The 20,310-nt window shown below is 42.6% G+C and overlaps 1 protein-coding gene across 21 annotated transcripts in view; it reads left to right on the top strand.

The window, feature by feature from the left end:
- Nucleotides 1–15,715, top strand: part of LOC135519973 (polycomb protein SCMH1-like) — a 43,463-nt gene extending 27,748 nt beyond the window's left edge. For 12 of the 21 annotated variants that reach the window (XM_064945251.1, XM_064945253.1, XM_064945242.1 and 9 more), the window contains 10 exons: nt 5,591–5,856; nt 6,072–6,248; nt 6,399–6,525; nt 6,792–6,992; nt 7,295–7,462; nt 7,642–7,767; nt 11,750–11,881; nt 12,100–12,233; nt 13,004–13,126; nt 13,423–15,715. In XM_064945251.1, coding sequence (XP_064801323.1) covers nt 5,591–5,856; nt 6,072–6,248; nt 6,399–6,525; nt 6,792–6,992; nt 7,295–7,462; nt 7,642–7,767; nt 11,750–11,881; nt 12,100–12,233; nt 13,004–13,126; nt 13,423–13,551 — 1,583 coding nt within the window. In that variant the 3' untranslated portion in view covers nt 13,552–15,715. The other 9 variants (XM_064945260.1, XM_064945259.1, XM_064945255.1 and 6 more) reach the window with 8 other exon arrangements.
- Nucleotides 15,716–20,310: the final 4,595 nt, after the last annotated feature.

Below are 20,310 nucleotides of genomic sequence, written 5' to 3'. Positions count from 1 at the left end.
ACTGCGGTTGCAGCTTTACGTTTCAGCACTACAAAATGGTCCGCTGCCTGCTTTATTTATTGACTGTCCTTTCTCAAGAATGTTCAAATGTAACTTTTGCCTTATTTAGGTGGGGTAACTTCCTTATTTTTGCATCGGGGGTCTGATGGGGTGTGTAGGATAAGGTGGAGGTGGAGGTGATATTATCCTTTACTAGCCTCTCGAAGCATTTCATGATGATGTAAGTGCTACTGGGCGATAATCATTTAGTTCGGTTACCTTCACTTTCTTGGGTACAGGAACAGTGGTGGACATCTTGAAACAAGTGTGGTCAACAGACTGGGATAGGGAGAGATTGAATGTCTGTAAACACTCCAGCCAGCTGGTCTGTACATGTTCTGGGTGTATTGATACACCATCCAAAGCCTAATTAATAACTTCACCATGCTCTAAGGGATATTCAGACTTTGCCTTGTGAAAAATTGGTCCCCAGTCTTTTGGTTGAATCTGTGCTTAGAATTCACTACTCAATGGCGGGACCTTAAAGAGAATTGAGTGTGTGAGGTACTTTAACTATATATACAAAAGTATGTGGACACCCCTTCAAATTAGCGGATTCGGCTATTTCTGCCATACCCGTTGCTGACAGATTTGTAATATCGAGCACACCGCCATGCAATCTCCATACACAAACATTGGCAGTAGAAAGGCCTTACTGAAGAGCTCAGTGACTTTCAACGTGGCACCGGCATAGGATGCCACCTTTCCAACAAGTCAGTTTGTCAAATTTCTACCCTGCTAGAGCTGCCCCGGCCCCGGTCTAGGAGGAACAACGGCTTAGCTGCGAAGTGGTAGGCCACACAAGCTCACAGAACGGGGCCGCCGAGTGCATAGCATGTAAAAACCGTCTGTCCTCGGTGGCAACACTCACTACCGAGTTCCAAAAGTGCCTCTGTTCGTTGGGGGCTTCATGAAATTGGTTTCCACGGCAGAGCAGCCGTACACAAGCCTAAGATCACCATGCACAATGCCAAGTGTCCTGCTGGAGAGGTGTAAAGCTCGCCGCCATTGAACTCTGGAGCAGTGGAAACGGATTCTCTGGAGTAATGAATCACGCTTCACCATCTGGCAGTCCGAAGGATGAATCAGGGTTTGGCGGATGCCAGGAGAACGCTACCTGCCGCAATTTATAGTGCCAACTGTAAAGTTTGGTGGATGAGAAATAATGGTCTGGGGTTGTTTTTCATGGTCCGGGCTAGACCCCTTAGTTTCAGTGAAGGGAAATCTTAACGCTACAGCATACAATGACATTCTAGACAATTCTGTGCTTCCAACTGTGTGGCAACAGTTTGGGGAATACCCTTTACTGTTTCAGCATGACAATGCCCCCATGCACAAAGCGAGGTCCATACAGGAATGGTTTGTCGATCGGTGTGGAAGAGCTTGACTGGCCTGCAAAGAGCTCTGACCTCAACCCCATCGAACACCTTTGGGTTGAATTGGAGCGCCGAATCGCCCAACATCAGTGCTCGACCTCACTAATGCTCTTGTGGCTTAATGGAAGCAAGTCCCCGCAGCAATATTCCAACATCTCGTGGAAAGCCTTTGGAAGAAAAGTGGAGGCTGTTATAGCAGCAAAGGGGGGACCAACTCCATATTAATGCCAATGATTTTCGAAGGAGATGTTCGACGAGTAGGTGTCCACGTCCTTTTGGTTATGTGGTGTAGATGGTGTAGTCATTCAAAAATCATGTTGCCCCCTATTATTGCACACAGACTTAGTCCGTGCAACTTATTATGTCATTTGTTAAGCTCATTTTTACTCCTGAACTTATTTAGGCTTGCCATAACAAATTAATGCCTATATAACCAAGATGTTTTTGTTTTTTATTTTTTATTAATTTGTAAACATTTATAACATTTTCTTTTCACTTTGACATTAAGGAGTATTTTGTGTAGTTTGTGACCAAATAAATCACAATTCAATCCATTTTAATCCCACTTTGTAACGCAACAAAATGTGAAGAAAATCCAAGTGGGGGTGAATACTTATGCTAGGCACTGTATCTGATACTGATGTGTACATGAGTATAATTATAACCTGCAGACTTTTTCGGTGCGTGCCATTATGGGTTTGTGTATTTTACAAACCTGGGTTCAAATACCATTTCAAATGTCTCAATTACTTTCACAATTGCACAGAGATGTACCTCTGGTCTCTTGGCAGCTCCCACCAGCCCAGTCCAAGCTCTTCTCTGTCCTTGCACCACAAGGCTGGAACCACCTTCCCCCTGAAGCTAGAACAGCATTGTATTTTCTTCCGTAAAACATGTGAAACCCTACCTCTTCAAAGAGTATCTGCTAAATGACTAAGATGTAAGTGAATTATGTATTCTAATATATTATATTTGAAAAGACAAGTTGAATATTTTAATGTTATTTGGAAATACTTTCGGAAAGTATTTGAAAATACACTGACTCATATACACTCCCATGCGTTTAACCCAGGTATTTGAAAATAGTGTTTGAAATAAGTATTTGGAAATACTATCAATTACAATTTGGTAGATTATTTATTTATTTAGTTTTACAAATAACCATTCAAATACTCAAAAGTACTTGTTTTAAGCTGTGTATTTGAAAATACTCAAATACACAGAAAAAAGTATTTTAAATACCAGATAGTCAAATACACTTTTATTTGAACCCAAGTCTGGTATATTGCCCCACAGGCCAAGTCATGTGTTAGTGCGAGTGTCCGCATTCATGTGTGACTTTGCATGCTGCACATATTGTCATCGTCTTGTTTCGTACACTTTAGGCAGAGCGTGATTTAGACTTGGCCTGGCCCCTAAGAATGAAAGGGTGTGTACTACAGGGTGTGACGTTTAAAGATACATGTTAACACCATATCTGACAGCTATCAGCAGTTTGCGTCTTTATTGCTACTACTCTTATTTCCCAGGCAGTTGTCAGCATGTTCTACTTGATGGGCCTCGATAGGCTACCAGTTTGCTTTTTCCTCTGGTGAGAATAGCACAGAGATTACAACGAGCGAGAGTAATTGTCTGCGGTTTATGGGGAATTTGACCTTGTCCGGTCCCCATTGGCGAGGCCTTGCAAGTGTATCAAAACTCAAGAGAGGAAGGAAGTGTGCAGAGAGGATGAGTCACACGGGTAACTTAGTGCAGAGGAACTCTACTGTCTACTTTCACTGTCTTTGTCTGTCTGTCTGGGCTTGATTGGTTTGTATCAGAACCACTTCACAAAGCTCAGGAGCCTCTCTGTTGTGCACGGTCTGTATTGGTTTGTCTCACCCTTTATTGTGTGTTGGTGCCTGAAGTGAGTTGTTTGCTTTGTATCACTCATTGCCAGTTTTGCCATTGATATCAATCTCAGTGAAGAACTCTCAACTCCATTCAAAAGGCTTTATTGGCATGGGAAACATACTGTATGTTTACATTGCCAAAGCAAGTGAATAGATAATAAACCAAAGTAAAATAAACAATCAGGAAAGAACAGTAAATATTAAACACACAAAGTTTCGAAGGAGTAGAGACATTTAAAATGTTATTTTATGGCTATGTACAGAGTTGTAACAATGTTCAAAAGGGAAAATAAACAGAGATATGGGTTATATTTACATTGGTGTTTGTGTTTTACTGGTTGCCCTTTTTCTTGTGGCAACAGGTTACACATCTTGCTGCTGTGATGGCTCACTGTGGTATTTTACCTAATAGATATGGGAGTTTATCAAAAAATATATATTTATACAAATTTGATTTGTTTTTCGAATTCTTCATGGGTCTGTGTAATCTGAGAGATATATGTGTCTCTAATATGGTCATACATTTGGCATGAGGTTAAGAAGTGTAGCTCGGTTTCCACCTCATTTTGTGGGCAGGGTGAACATAGCCGGTCTTCTCTTGAGAGCCAGGTCTGCCTACGGTGGCCTCTCAATAGCAAGGCTATGCTCACTGAGTTTGTACATAGTCAAAGCTTTCCTTAATTTTGGGTCAGTCTCAGTGATCAGGTATTCTGGGCCAAATAGCATTGCAGTTTGCTCAGTTTTTTTGGTCAATTCTTTCCAAGGTGTCAAGCAATTATCTTTTTGTTTTCTCATGATTTGGTTAGGTCTAACTGTGTTGCTGTCCATGCTTTGTGTGTGAACATAGCCCCAGGACCAGCTTGCTGAGGGGACTCTTCTCTCGGTTAATCTCTCTATAGGTGATGGTTTTGTTATGGAAGGTTTGAAAATTGTGACTGGGGGATACACCATCCAAAGTGTAATTAATAACTTCACCATGCTCTAAGGAATATTCAATGTCTTCTTTTTTTTACCCATCTACCAATAGGTGTCCTTTGCGAGGCATTCATTGGAAAATGGTGGTCTTTATAGTTGAATCTGTGTTTTGAAATTCACTTCTCGACTGAGGGACCTTACAATTATCTGTATGTGTGGTGCACAGAGATGATATAGTCCTTTAAAATCATGTTAAACACTATTATGGCACACATGCAACTTATTATGTGACTTGTTAAGGAAACGTTTACTCCTGAACTGATTTAGGCTTGCCATAACAAAGGGGTTGAATACTTATTAACTCAAGACATTTCAGCTTTTCATTTTTTTTATTAATTAGTACAAATTTTGAAAAACATAATTCCACTTTGACATTATGGGCATGTAGGCCAATGACAGAAAATCTAAATGTAATCCATTTTAAATTCAGGCTGTAACACAACAATGTTTGGAAAATGTCAAGGCGGTGTGAATACTTTCTGAAGGCCCTGTATAACTGATTCAAGATTTTTAGCCAGATTCTAATTGGTATGTTGCATTTGGTGTCTTTTTGATGGCGTAGAAGGCCCTTCTTGCCTCTCAGATCATTCACAGCTTTATGGAAGTTACCTGTGGTGCTGATGTTTAAGCCAAGACAGGAATAGTTTGTTGTGTGCTCTAGGGCAACGGTGTCTAGATGGAGTTTGTATTTGTGGTCCTGGCAACACTTTTTCTCTGTCTGTCTCTCATCCTTCTCTATGAAGGATAGAGTGTAACACAAGTGTATAACACAAGTTGCCTCTTTGTTCCGCAGCTGAAAGCAAACTGGGTCACCATGGCCTTCCTTAACACAAAAGATGTGTTGTTAGAGGCATTATTGCCTATCACTGGCTGTTTATGTCATTGAGTCTGTCATGATTTTGATTAAGTTGCTGCTCTTGTGTTACTTTGATGCTACTTCCTGAATCTGACTTTCATTGTTTCCTGTCTGGCTGCATTTTAATTTTTTTTTTTTTTTTTTATTTATTTTTTACTAGGCAAGTCAGTTAAGAACAAATTCTTATTTTCAATGACGGCCTAGGAACAGTGGGTTAACTGCCTGTTCAGGGGCAGAACGACAGATTTGTACCTTGTCAGCTCGGGATTTGAACTTGCAACCTTTTGGTTACTTGTCCAGCACTTTAACCACTAGGCTACCCTGCCGCCCCCGATCTCTAATCTCTAGACTAGAGGATAAATTGCATTTGTTTGATTTCTTAACATCCTATTTGAACTTTTTTTTTTTTTTTTTTACACTCCCCCTATCGCTCTTTCTCTCTCTGGGGACAGCAGTGCTACCCAAGACCCTCGGTTGCCTTTCAGACGGTAGCGAGGGAAGAGCCATGCACCCCGTGCCAGGACAGCCGCCTGGCCAACGGGGACGCAAGCCAGGCCGCAGGAAAGCCAAGCTGACAGAGCTCTGGGGCCAGAAGGGGGCCGGAGTAGGAACACAAGCCCCCCTGCCCAGAAATGGACTGGAGCATATCAAGGTCCCCAAGAAGAGAGGCCCCAAACCGGGGAGTAAGGTACAGACCAAGGACCCGGGGTTGGGAAGGGTAGGTGGTAGGGTTGGATGTTTCATCCTGTGTCGCAGCACCTAAACACTCTTTTATAATAACGACCTTGTTGGTCAAAAGTTGAACTAAAGTCAAGAATTCACCTATATTCTGATTCCACTGCTACTGAGAAAAGTCATGTTTGCCCTCCCATTGACATCTAGAGTGATTGACCTAACCCTAACATTGTCCTCTCACTCCTTCTCTGTGTTTAGTTGGGCTGGGCGAAGAGAGCAGGCTGGCTGGAGGGTGCCATGGCAGGCCCAGGGCAACCCATGTCCCGGCCCAGAGGGAGGCTGCCAGCCAACTGGGCCCAGAGGATGGCCCTGCAGGAGGGTCAAGTGGAGTCTATCAAGATCCCCAAAAAAAGAGGGCCCAAGCCCGGCAGCAAGGTAACCACACAAACACACAATTATATATTTTTTTAGGTACAAAGTGACTCATCCAGCACCTGGGACAGGTGTTTTTTTTTATTTTTATGGATGAGCGCATACCACCCCACTACACGTTGTGTAAATGTGTGTGTGTGTCTGTGTGAACAGAGAAAACCGCGGGTGGTGCCCAACCCCGTGCCCGTCTCCCCCAACAGCAGTATGCCAGAGCCAGACACCAGCACGGTGCCCCTGGACAACGCCACCATCCCCAGCGCCGCCTTGCATGCTGCAACAGGTACACACGCACAAAGTAGTACTTCATCACTAAAATTAACACTCATATGGATTTATGTGGAGCCCAGTGCAACCTGTATTATGAATAATTGTATGCCCTCGGACATCCTTGCGAGTCAATCATCGATGAAAATGTGATATTGTTAAATATATTTGGAGCATTAAGTCAAATATGCCTTTTTCAGCCAAAGTGGTAAACACGCTGAATGTTAGATGCCTCTGTGTTTGTGTGCGTGACTGCCTGCATCTACCTACGTGTCCCCACAGTGTGTGTATACCTGAACAAGTATGGGAAGGTGGGACCCCACTTGGACGGGCGGCGGGTGCAGCAGCTGCCCGACCACTTTGGTCCAGGCCGGGCTTCCTCGGTGCTACAGCAGTGTGTCCAGGCCTGTGTGGACTGTGCCCACAACCAGAGCTCTGTCTTCTCCTGCCTCAAGCCAGGTCACGGAGGAGAGGTCATATCAGGTAAGGACTGGTACCTGCTTTCTGTATGGGCTATGCTCTCTATAAGCTTTATTATAAGTTTAGTTATAGAGATAATCAAAGAGTCTTTGCATTTCCTTAAAAAATATGATTTTTCCTTCATTTATTTCAAGCCTCCCTGTGCACTACATCAGGACCAGTTGTTAAAACAGACTGGTATATCTTTTTTTCCTGAAATTGATCAAACCAAAGCTCTATATCTCCTATTCACTTGGCATTGTTGCTAAATGTGAGGAATTGGCTGTCAATGCCGAAACCTTGCCCTCTGTGTATGTCCCATGCAGCCCACTTTGACCAGCAGCACCATACCCTCACCCTGCCCACGGTCAACAGCGTCACGTACGTCCTGCGCTTCCTGGAGAAACTCTGTCACAACCTCTACTGTGACCCTCTGTTTGGCAGCCAGCCCGTTCCCCAAGGGGGCCTGCATTACGAAAGCCACGCTTACCCAGGTCAGCACACACACTGTACTGGGGCATAACCATGACTATACTGTTGGTTCAGGACAGAAAAGGGTTGTCTGTTTCTTTTTGGCCTTTTCACCATTGTAACAGTCTCGATTTGAGTCAAGTATGTAGGTATTTACTTTTCACTCCTCACTAGTTTTCTTTTCTGTTACGACTCTCTCCAGAAAGGAGAAGTTTTAGGGAGGGCCTCACGACGGGTCCAGGCAGAGGCTCCAAGCGGTTCCTTCAAGACTCCTACTACAGCCCCCTCCCCCACAAGCTGGCCAAAAACCTTTGCCTCTCCTCGGAAGGTACAGCTCCTTAGGAAATCCTTAACGCTTCATTTAAAATGACTTGATTGATGAAAATAGAAACATGCACCTCTAATGGGACAAACAAATGGAAAACATTTGAGTACCTACAAAAACTCTTATTTTAGGGTGTAGCTAGGACTGGAGGTCAGCCGGTTTTTGTAATGCAAAAGTCTGCCGGTCTCACGGTAATTGACCGTTAATTAACAGAAACACGTTTAGCATTTCCAGGCCTCCACGAATACAAATTGCATACAAGCCACATACAAGCTGCTGATGCGCGTGCCTTAGGAACATCTACATTCTAAGATTATACTTTTTTTTTAAATATAGTTGTCCCAAAGGCAAGCTCATCAGCAGCTTGTACCTTGTCAGCTAAGTGAACAAGCCTATAGCCTATGGCATGGAGCATAGCCAGATAACATACAGTATGCCAACTTTTCTTCTGAAATACATTTTCAAATCATGTTTCTTTAGACTTGACTATAATGGATTTATTGTGATGGTGTATATTTTATTTAATATACACCGTCACAATAAATTCATCATTTATTTTAGTCAGGTCTAAAGAAACATGATATGAAGAAAATGTATTTCAGAAGAACAGAATGTGAGTTGGCATACTGTATGTTATCTGGCTATGCTCCATGCCATAGGCTGTAGTCTTATTCATTAAGCTATGCTTAAAAGTCCCGTACCATGATTTTATATAATTGAACTTAGCTGAATAAAATAGAAATTATATTTTTCCCCATTCCAGAGCGAGTGCGCGCATATGAAGTGGTTATGTTGAGTGTAAAAGTGATCATTTGAAACAGGTCCTATACACTAGGTTTAGTTATTTGGCAACTTTAGTTGTGAATGATATAAACCTTACAATTTGTTTAGATTTATAATGGCTCATTATCAAATGGGGAAGGGGAAAAATACATATCATCTGCATGCACTCGAATAGCGAATCAAGGCCGTGCACTTTCCCGCCAATACGTTTTTCAATCGATGGTAACATGTTTTCACAACAAAACAAATTTCACTAAACTGTTGACAGCACCTCTGCACGCTCGAGAAAGGAATAAAGGAGAGCGAGGAGGAGATGGAAAGGCATGGTGGTGAGGTAGTCTGTATAGCGAAAGGTAATGTGTCACCCAATTAATTATGAAAATATAAAAAATTCCCTATTAACTGGCTATTCAAAATCAAATACAAATTCACTATAATTGTAGGCGTATCTGTAAGCCGCCCTGCACATCCAACAGCATCGCCTAGGGTTATACAGTGGGGCAAAAAGTATTTAGTCAGCCACCAAGGATTGAAACAAGTTCAGAATGGCATAAATCCTCTTCCAACGGACAATGCAAGTTCTCCCACTTAAAAAGATGAGAGAGGCCTGTAATTTTCATCATAGGTACACTTCAACTATGACAGACAAAATGAGGAAAAAAATCCAGAAAATCACTTTGTAGGATTTTTAATGAATTTATTTGCAAATTATGGTGGAAAATAAATATTTGGTCACCTACAAACAAGCTAGATTTCTGGCTCTCACAGACCTGTAACTTCTTCTTTAAGATGCTCCTCTGTCCTCCACTCATTACCTGTATTAATGGCACCTGTTTGAACTTGTTATCAGTAAAAAAGTCGGCTGTCCACAACCTCAAACAGTCACATTCCAAACTCCACTATGGCCAAGACCAAAGAGCTGTCAAAGGACACCAGAAACAAAATTGTAGACCTGCACCAGGCTGGGAAGACTGAATCTGCAATAGGTAAGCAGCTTGGTTTGAAGAAATCAACTGTGGGAGCAATTATTAGGAAATGGAAGACATACAAGACCACTGATAATCTCCCTCGATCTGGGGCTCCACGCAAGATCTCACCCCGTGGGGTCAAAATGATCACAAGAATGGTGAGCAAAAATCCCAGAACCACACGGGGGGACCTAGTGAATTTGAAGAAATCAAGAGCTGGGACCAAAGTAACAAAGCCTACCATCAATAACACACTACGCCACCAGGGACTCCAGGGACCAAATCCTGCAGTGCCAGACGTGTCCCCCTGCTTAAGCCAGTACATGTCCAGGCCCGTCTGAAGTTTGATAGAGAGCATTTGGATGATCCAGAAGAAGATTGGGAGAATGTCATATGGTCAGATGAAACCAAAATATATATTTTTGGTAAATACTCAACTCTTCGTGTTTGGAGGACAAAGAATGCTGAGTTGCATCCAAAGAACACCATACCTACTGTGAAGCATGGGGGTGGAAACAACATGCTTTGGGGCTGTTTTTCTGCAAAGGGACCAGGACGACTGATCCGTGTAAAGGAAAGAATGAATGGGGCCATGTATCGTGAGATTTTGAGTGAAAACCTCCTTCCATCAGCAAGGGCATTGAAGATGAAACGTGGCTGGGTCTTTCGTGAGATTTTGAGTGAAAACCTCCTTCCATCAGCAAGGGCATTGAAGATGAAATGTGGCTGGGTCTTTCAGCATGACAATGATCCCAAACACACCGCCCGGGCAACGAAGGAGTGGCTTCGTAAGAAGCATTTCAAGGTCCTGGAGTGGCCTTGCCAGTCTCCAGATCTCAACCCCATAGAAAATCTTTGGAGGGAGTTGAAAGTCTGTGTTGCTCAGCAACAGCCCCAAAACATCACTGCTCTCGAGGAGATCTGCATGGAGGAATGGGCCAAAATACCAGCAAAGGTGTGTGAAAACCTTGTGAAGACTTTCAAAAACATTTGACCTCTGTCATTGCCAACAAAGGGTATATAACAAAGTATTGAGATAAATGTTTGTTATTGACCAAATACTTACTTTCCACCATAATTTGCAAATAAATTCATTAAAAATCATACAATGTGATTTTCTGGATTTTTTTCTTCTCATTGTGTCTGTCATCGTTGAAGTGTACCTATGATGAAAATTACAGGCCTCTCTCATCTTTTTAAGTGGGAGAACTTGCACAATTGGTGGCTGACTAAATACTTTTTTGCCCCACTGTATGTTCTCTCCCAGACTCATGGATAGACATTTTGGAGTGTAGCATAAGTTAACCATCCAGTATGCATAATAATACAGTCCACACTCAATGGCGATTACTCAAATTTGTATAGGCTAGACCAATCATGTACCAAAGACATCTTAAATCAGTTTTGTGTATTATGTGTATTATGTGGTAGGCTATGTAGCCTAGTGTTGGACAAGTAACCGGAAGGTTGCAAGTTCAAACCTCCGAACTGACAAGGTACAAATCTGTCGTTCTGCCCCTGAACAGGCAGTTAACCCACTGTTCCTAGGCCGTCATTGAAAATAAGAATTTGTTCTTAACTGACTTGCCTAGTTAAATAATGGTAAAATAAAATAAAAAATAAATAAATGTATGGTGTAACGGCACAATCATAATTTTAATTGAGGTATTTTTTGGGCTTGGGCTCATAAATTAATGCGTATGCATAAGCTCTAAAATGCGTATTGGTGTTTTGAATGAATCATCACCTTAGAAAGCGCTGTCCATTTTGTTGTGTTAGACTTTGAAACAACATCCACAACGACCATGTTTTACACTCACTTTCAACCTGCTGTTGAACTTCTTTCTTCAAATTGATCATCACATTGAGGTGAGTTTTGAAAGCGCAATACTGTTTTGATAATAAGTGATTTTCGATAACATTTGCATTGATGTCAGAGTAGTTGGAGGGACAATAGACCCCTGAGTTCCAGGCCATTGGGACCTGATTGTCATTAGCAAGTTAGGTATTACCAAAGCATGTCCGGAGTGCATAAGAGGAGATTACCATGACTCAACAGTCGCATGGAATTTTACTGCGGTCATAACTCAAGACTGCCGGTGTGGCGGTAATACGGTCACAACAGCCCAAGGTGTAGCCAGTAATGTCCCACTAAGCAAACTTTTTGACTACAGTTAAGCTACAGGTGTGTCACTTGGGCCTTGTCATTGACTCTCCTGTCCATGTTGTTCCAGGTGAACCCTTCCTCATGGTGAACGGTGTAGGGGGTTCGGGGCACTTAAAAAAGAGCCCCCTGTCCCCGGGCTCAACAGGGCAGCCTCTGGGCCTGCGGTCCCCCACCAAGTTGCTACATCTCAACTCTTCAGGTCGGGGATTATCTTTAATGCAGTGCATGTCATTAAAGGCAAAAATGATATTGTCCAGTGAATTTGATTCGATTTTTAGCCAAGCTAATTTATGGATTGTGTATGGCTTTTCGGTAACACTTTAGATGGAGTTGCTCATCATCCCATAATAACATACCCCGCTGGTGATTGGTGACTAATGTTCCTCTGTATCTCTACTCTGACCCGCCATCCGACAGGCTCTGAGCGTTTCAGAGAGAGCCCCCGGCCCAGTGGCCAGGACCCCAACCTGTGGACGGTGAAGGACGTCATGCAGTTCATCAGAGACATAGACCCCCTACTGGCCCCCCACGCAGATCTCTTCAGAAAACACGTACGTATCTACAGAATTTAATAGAACAGTACTATCCTATTGTATATGTACATATCAGCCTGACAGTACACTCAGCATAGAGGGACACTTACAGTGCATCCAGAAAGTATTCACACCCCTTGACTTTTTCCACATTTTGTGACTTTACAGCTTCATTCTAAAATGTATTAAATTGTTTGTTTTTTTCCCTCAATCTACACACAATACCCCATAATGAGAAAGCAAAAACAGTTTTTTATAAACATTTTGCAAACTATCACATTTACATATGTTTTCAGACCCTTTAGCAGTGATTAGTCTACCCAAGAGTCTTCTTGGGTATGACGCTACAAGCTTGGCACACCTATATTTAGGGAGTTTCTCCCATTCTTCTCTGCAGATCCTCTCAAGCTCTGTCAGGTTGGATGGGGAGCGTTGCTGCACAGCTATTTTCAGGTGTCTCCAGAGGTGTTTGATTGGGTTCAAGTCCGGGCTCTTGCTGGGTCGCTCAAGGACATTCAGAGACTTGTGACGAAGCCACTCCTGAGTCTTGGTTGTTCCAAACTTTTTCATTTAAGAATGACGGAGGCCACTGTGTTCTTGGGGACCTTCATCCTGCAGAATTTCTTTGTTAGCCGTCCCCAGATCTGTGCTTTGACACAATCCTGTCTCGGATTTCTACTGACAATTCCTTCGAACACATGGCTTGGTTTTTGCTCTGACATGCACTGTCAACTGTTTGACCTTATATAGACAGTTGTGTGCCTTTCCAAATAATGTCCAATCAATAGAATTTACCACAGGTGGACTCCAATCAAGTTGTAGAAACATCAAGGAAAATCAATGGAAACAGGATGCACCTGAGCTCAATTTCGAGTCTCAAAGCAAAGGGTCTGAATACTTATGTAAATAAGGTATTTCTGTTTTTGTTTTTAATACATTTTCAAACATTTATAAAAAACTGTTTTCACTTTGTCATTATGGGATAATGTGTGTACATTGATGAGTGAAAAAACTTATTTAATTCCTTTTAGAATATGGCTCTAACATAACAAAATGTTGAAAAAGTCAACAGGTGTGAATGCTTTCCCAATGCACTGTATGTTTTGCCATTGTTTTTAGTGGAAGTGTTTTCAAATTCTTAAGTGTTTTGTTGAGTTTATAACTTTAATAGCAAATGAAAATGTTATCCCACTCCTATGTTTTGCAGGAGATTGATGGCAAAGCCCTCTTGTTACTACGCAGCGACATGATGATGAAATACATGGGCTTGAAGCTCGGGCCTGCCCTAAAACTCACATTCCACATCGACAAGCTCAAACATGGACGCCCAAATTGAGCTCATCAGCGTCCGTCCCCCCTCCCCTCTACAGGATATAATGCACTGCATACTACTGGACTAACCATCACATGTCGCATCCGTCACTAGGCTATGATACCTGGTGTCATATATCCCCTCCCTTTCTCTGCCGCATCTAAGAAGCCCTGTGGCGAACTTCTCTTATTTACATTTTATTTCTGTTGTGTGGCACATTCCAGCCCTACGGCAGCATTGGATATGCAGACTGACTGACTCGCCCACAACTCCTCCTCATCCATCATGTTACTTGCCTGTTTTTCTATTCCATATTCTCTTACAACAACCTCTACCAATGATGCCCTCCCTGTGTGTAGCCATTTTTTACTGAAATGGCCATTTTAGGCCAGAGTTTGTATTACATTGTTTTTGATCACTTTTTTTGTGCCTTCCCTGGAAAATATGGACTTGCATTAAGCCATTTTGGCTGTTTTGTATGAAATAAGTATACTGAACAAAAATATAAATGCAACATGTAAACTGTTGGTCCCATGTTTCATGAGCTGAAATAAAAGATCCCAGAAATGTTCCATACGCACCAAAAGCTAATTTCTCTCAAATGTTGTTCACAAATTTGTTTACGTCCTTGTTTAGTGAGCATTTTTCATTTGCCAAGGTAATCCATCCACTTGACAAGTGTAGCATATCAAGAAACTGATTAAACAGCGTGATCATTACACAGGTGCACCTTGTGCTGGGTACAATAAAAGGCCACTCTAAAATGTGCTGTTTTGCCACAGATGTCTCAAGTTTTGGCATGCTGACTGCAGGAATGTCCACCAGAGCTGTTGCCAGAGAATTGAATGTCCATTTCTCTGCCATACGCTGCCTCCAATGTAATTTTAGAAAATTTGGCAGTACTTCCAACCGGCCTCACAATCGCAGACCACATGTAACCACGCCAGCCCAGGACCGCCACATCTGGTTTCTTCACCTGCGGGATCGTTTGAGACCAGCCACCCGGACAGTTGATGAAACTGTGGGTTTACTGTGAATTTCTGCACAAACTGTCAGAAACCGTCTCAGGAAAGCTCATCTTTGTGCTCATCGTCCTCACCAGTGTCTTGACCTGACAGCAGTTCGGTGCCGCATCCGACTTCAGTAGGCAAATGCTCACCTTCAATGGCCAGTAGCACGCTGGAGAAGTGTGCACTTCACAGATGAATCCCGGGTTTCAACTGTACCGGGCAGATGGCAGATAGCGTGTATGGTGTCGTGTGGGTGAGCAGTTTGCTGATGGCAATGTGAACAGAGTGCCCCATGGTAGCAGTGGGGTTATGGCAGGCATAAGCTACGGACAAAGAACACAATTGCATTTTATCATGACGAGATCCTGAGGCCCATTGTCGTGCCATTCATCCGCCGGTCATCACCTCATGTTTCAGCATGATAATACACGGCCCCATGTCGCAAGGAAATGTACACAGTTCCTGGGAGATGAAAATGTCCCAGTTCTTCCATGGCCTGCATACTCACCAGACATTTCACCCATTGAGCATGTTTGGGTGCTCTGGATTGACGTGTACGACAGCGTGTTCCAGTTCCCACCAATATCCAGCAACTTCGCACTGCCATTGAAGAGTGGGACAACATTCCACAGACCATAATCAACAGCCTGATCAAGTCTTTGCGAAAGAGATGAGGCAAATGGTGGTCACACCAGATACTGACTGGTTTTCTGATCCACGCACTACCTTTATTTTTAAAGATATCTGTGACCAACAATATGCATATCTGTACTGCCAGTCATGTGAAATCCATAGATTATGGCTTTTCTGTAAATTAACTTTACCTTAGTAAAGTATTTTAAATTGTTGCACATTGCGTTTTATATTTTTGTTCAGTGTAATTAATTCCAGGGGGAAAAACTAGGTTTCTCCCAGCTGTTTGGGATTTGTTCTGAATTTATTTTTGTTTGGAGGCATGGTTTTCAAACAGTATGACACACTACATTATCAAAACATTATACTGTGCTGAAGAAATACTGACATGATAAACTGTTGCTTTATCTTGTTATGGATGTTTACAATGACTGTTGTTATTTGTACTTTTTAAATTTTTATACTATATTATTAGAGTTCATACATTGAGAGCTTTATCATACTCATTAATGTTCAATAATTATAAAATAACTGTTTATCTGTCAGTCATACTTTCTTAATTTGTAAACAGTATGGGCGTAGCATGAAGTTATTTAGCCGACATCCACATAGCAGTTTTTGGGTGGTCGAACTGTGTTAGAGTTGTCAAGTCCACATACCTAAAGCGGACATTGCCATTAAGATAAATCCCATGAAGCCTTGTTTGCAAGTTCGAACACTGGAATGTGAGATGTATTAGGCTGATGGTCGTCCTCATTTTGTTTAATGATTTTCATTTGGAGTGTAATTTCTATATAGCCCACACTTTCTCATTCTGAACATCTAACACAAGTGGGACGGGTGTGGCTTCATGAAAATGATCAAGAACAGCTGCTCACTGATTTGACATCTCCAACACAGTTACACCTTGGTTATCGACATTAACGCTTGATCTGATTGAATCTTGGCTAAAGTCTCAAGATGAGTGAATAGCATGAGTTATGCAGTAATTGTTTTTGTACATTTTCAGTTTTGGTATAGTGGATCAAGATTGAGTAAATATTGAAATCATACTCTTTATTGCTCCAGGAAATTTTAGATGAACGACAGTTGACCAACAGAGGGCAGGTGAGCTCCATCCTCCTTGATTCCTCTCCTTGAGGCTCAGGCACATGTTCTGCCATGAGTCAGTCACAATCGTGTTATATGCAGAGGACATACTATTTGCGTACGGTTTTTGCCTTTGAGGTGTCCCAAGTGATGCTGCAACTTAATTAGCCCATATGTTGCGTAACACCTGAGTGCTTATTGAATTTAGTACCTCTTTTCTGACTGGTGAGCTAGATTCTCCAAAGCAAATTTGAACAAGGCTTACATCAACGGTCACCTATTATTTTTGTGTTTCCCTGACAAAATAGCTTACTAGGAAAGTGATATTGATTTAAAGTGATAGTTATTCCAATGAATTAAAGTTTGAATGAGAGGTAGGTCTCATGTCGCATGACGTGTATTGATTGCAGCAGAAGCATTGAAAGTGCGGATGTAACCACATCCTCACAGCAAAAACAGGAAAGTGCATGTGAGGGTTAACTGACCAAACCCACTGATCAGTGCAGATTAGGGAGGTGTGTGTATATGCGTGTGTGTCAGTTAGACTTGTGTGTGTGTGTATTTATGTGCAAGACTATTACGACTTATGGTCAGGGCCCATTAAGGGTTTATGGCTATGTTTGTTGATGTCTAATAGTAGCCACAGTGTCATTCATGAAACAAAATAGATATTTATAGACCTCCCAGCTCCTTGCTCTTTATGTTGTGCTCACATCATGTGAGTTTCACAAACACTGAACAAACATGAGTGAGTCAGGTTTAAACTGCTGACAGGGAGGTGAGCAGAGACCATGGCGTTAACAGAATGCCCACAGGTTTAGCTAACCGATGGTGATATTCTAGTGGGGATGCCAGAGACTTGTAGGAAAGAACCGACTAGGAAATTCTCTACCCTTTGAGCAGAATTACATTGAAAATATGTATTTTAGACATATTTTCTAGACGTTGAAATCAGGTTAATTTTCAGTTCTGATGAAAGATTATGTATTTTCCAAACATTGAAAACGGATGCAGAACGCATCGGAGTAGGATTCTATTGTATTGACACACACTACTCAGCCCATACTCCACACAGACCTGTGCGGCATAAACAATCAGAGCTGCATTACGCCTATATGCAAATAGACCATTGTTGTGACGTTGGATTGATTAATATGACAACTGCTGTTCATCGAATGATTGACGGTTTATAATTATGTGATTAAATTAATCAGGTAATTATTAACTCAATAACCTGGGACAGCATGGGAAAGTTTGGCTTTATTGAGTTTCTATTTCCCAAATTAACTCAAAGAATATCAGAATGTCGATTTTACAACAGTCGCTAATTAATTCATTTCCTCTACAGTGTCATTCTGAACGTCGCATAATCCGGGAATCTGAATCTTTGTTGGGGTACACCAGGCAGGGTGCCTCGCAAAGCAGGTTTTTCAAGGAAGCAACAGGTTCATTGTGAGTGGCATCCCAAACTAACGGGGTGACTTTCTGAAGACAGGTCAAAGGCTTTGACAAGTCGGCATAGTTTTCGATGAATTGAATGGAGTAATTACATACTGCCTAGAAACTGCGCATCTCATGAATGTTTGTAGGTGTTTTGATGTTGCAGACTGCTTGGATTCTGTTAGACTGTGGCAGGATGCCCTCAGCACCCACCAGAAGCCCAACGTAGTTTACCTTGGTTCTGCGCCATTGCCATTTCATGATGGCCAAACTTCCTGATGGCCCCTGCCGTCCCGAGTTGGGTAAGAAAGTGGTCCAACTTGTTGAGGTGATGTGACCAAGTCTCAACTTCTCATGAGAACGTTGTCCATGTAGATTGTCGTCCCCCTGGATGCTGCATCTGGCATTGCCTTGTGCAGGAAGATGTTGAACTCTGAGGGGGGAGTTCACATACCCGAACATTCAACAATTGAATGTGAAGAGCTTGTTCGAGAAAGAAAAAGCCAACTTGTGTTGGTCACGAGGGTCAACTGTCATGGTCCAGAAACCATTCACCACATCGACGGTGCAGAAGTACTTGGCGTTTGCCACCTTTGGCAACTCTTGGTCCAGCTTTTGTCATTGGCCAATGAGACAACAGAACCAGCTTGTTGAGTTGTCTATAGTCAATGGTAAGATGCCATTTACCCGTTGGTTTCAGAACAGACCACACGGGAGTGTTGTACGTACTGTTATATTCCCTGATTATCTGTTTAGCTAATGGGGAGTCGATAATCTCTTGTACCACTGCGTACACTGCCAGTGGAATTTTGTATTGTCTCACAAATGTAGGAGCTGCTCCGGGTGGCATAGGAATATACGCACCACATGAATGCCCGTAACACGCAATCCAGCGAGTCTGTCGAACAGATCTCAATGTGTTTGTTCTCTCAACTGATGCCGTTCAGTGTCATTAACAAGTGCACCAGCCTCTTATAGTGGTTGTACGACCTGTGCATGGAAGCCAGGATATGATTCAGCGACATTGTACAGGTCATCATCGGGTGAGAGAATCATCAGTTGTTACCTCACAAGAGTGTACCTCACATGCAGGAGGAGATGCGATATTGTCCTCTGTGACGATGGTGTATATTACAGGTTGTTGTCAGAATCAACATCCAGCCTGAACATCTGTGTCGTCATGTGTCAGTACGGGAGTTATTGTGATTGCTTTTGGCGGACAAGTAAACAGCGTATCTCCCTCGTCACCTAGGTCCAAGGAGGACAGAAGAAGCACAATCACGGGAACAACAAGTTAAAAATCATGGAAAGAGTAATCAATCAATGTTTCTAGCTGAGTGTGTCGAGGAATGGAAATATCTGCATGAGTCAGATTATGTACCAGGAGGTAAGTGGATCTAGCATTTAGTTCCAATAGCGGGTTGACATATAGTTTCGTTAGCGTTTAGATCGTTGTTGAACACTTTGTTGCCCTTGTTAAGCTTGTTACCCTTGTGTCCTGACCCTTTGTGAGGGTTAGGTGCAGGAACATAGCGGTCAGGTCAACCTCTACGGGACCTGTTAGGTTGGGGATGTTCATCATAGCTATTGTTACTGCGGTGGTTATCGGTGTGGTGGTTACTTGGTAGCCACCCCCTTTGTGCGGCAGCTTTCACCGCACTTGTCCCTGATGCCACACCTTCCAATTAGAGGGATGGTTCCCGCCCAAGCTCTAAAATCGAGCTGTCCGGGCTCTTAACCCAGCTTGCTTTTGATGCTTCGAAAGCAGTGCTTGCAAGCTCTCGGAGTGTCGAGATCAGCAAACCAACGTGGGCAGAAGAGCCCAAGTAGTTGATGAAGTTGGGAGACATGTTTGACAGAAACAGTTGTTTGAATCCTAATAGGTCTACCATTCCTATTTCAGTGAGCATGACAAAGTAAGCTGAACAAAGCCTATAGGCTTGTGGGTGATCATTTCGAGCTTGTCTGATATTGTTAGCTAATGAGCTGTTGTGTTTGCGAGTCGCAGAACCACTGAATTTTATTTTCAAAACTTTGGCAAGTTTAGCTCAGTCATTTTGCACGTGTTGCTCTTGTAGACGGATGAACCTTGTCACGTGTCTGTTGTCACTGGATGTTCGCTTCAACAGGTAGAGCCTGTCGGCAGAGTAGCCTAGTGGTTAGAGCGTTGGACTAGTAACTGGAAGGTTGCAAGTTCAAACCCCCGAGCTTACAAGGTACAAATCTGTTGTTCTGCCCCTGAACAGGCAGTTAACCCACTGTTCCTAGGCCGTCATTGAAAATAAGAATTTGTTCTTAACTGACTTGCCTGGTTAAATATAGGGAAAATAAAATAAATAAATAAAATTCGTAGAGTTTGGTTAGCCATCCTCTATGTCTGTGAAGAATGCTGTTTGGCTTTCCTGGAACGGTCAAAGTGGCGGAAGTTTTTGGTGATTTTGTCAAGGCGATCCCCGCCAAGTGCGCAGGGAGCATCGGCACCCTCCCGTAGGGAATTGTGGGCCGAAAGGCCAAGAAGAAAAGCCAATCTGTGGTTGTGTTGGCAGGGAGGCGCCATGTCACTGTGGGCCGAATGGCCAAGAGAAAAATGCTGAAATCTCCTGTCGTCTAC

This window comes from Oncorhynchus masou, chromosome 29 (genome assembly GCF_036934945.1).
Source record: "Oncorhynchus masou masou isolate Uvic2021 chromosome 29, UVic_Omas_1.1, whole genome shotgun sequence".
Lineage (NCBI taxonomy): Eukaryota > Metazoa > Chordata > Actinopteri > Salmoniformes > Salmonidae > Oncorhynchus > Oncorhynchus masou.
Note: the sequence above shows the minus strand (reverse complement) of the source record. Positions and strands in the feature narration are given on the sequence as shown.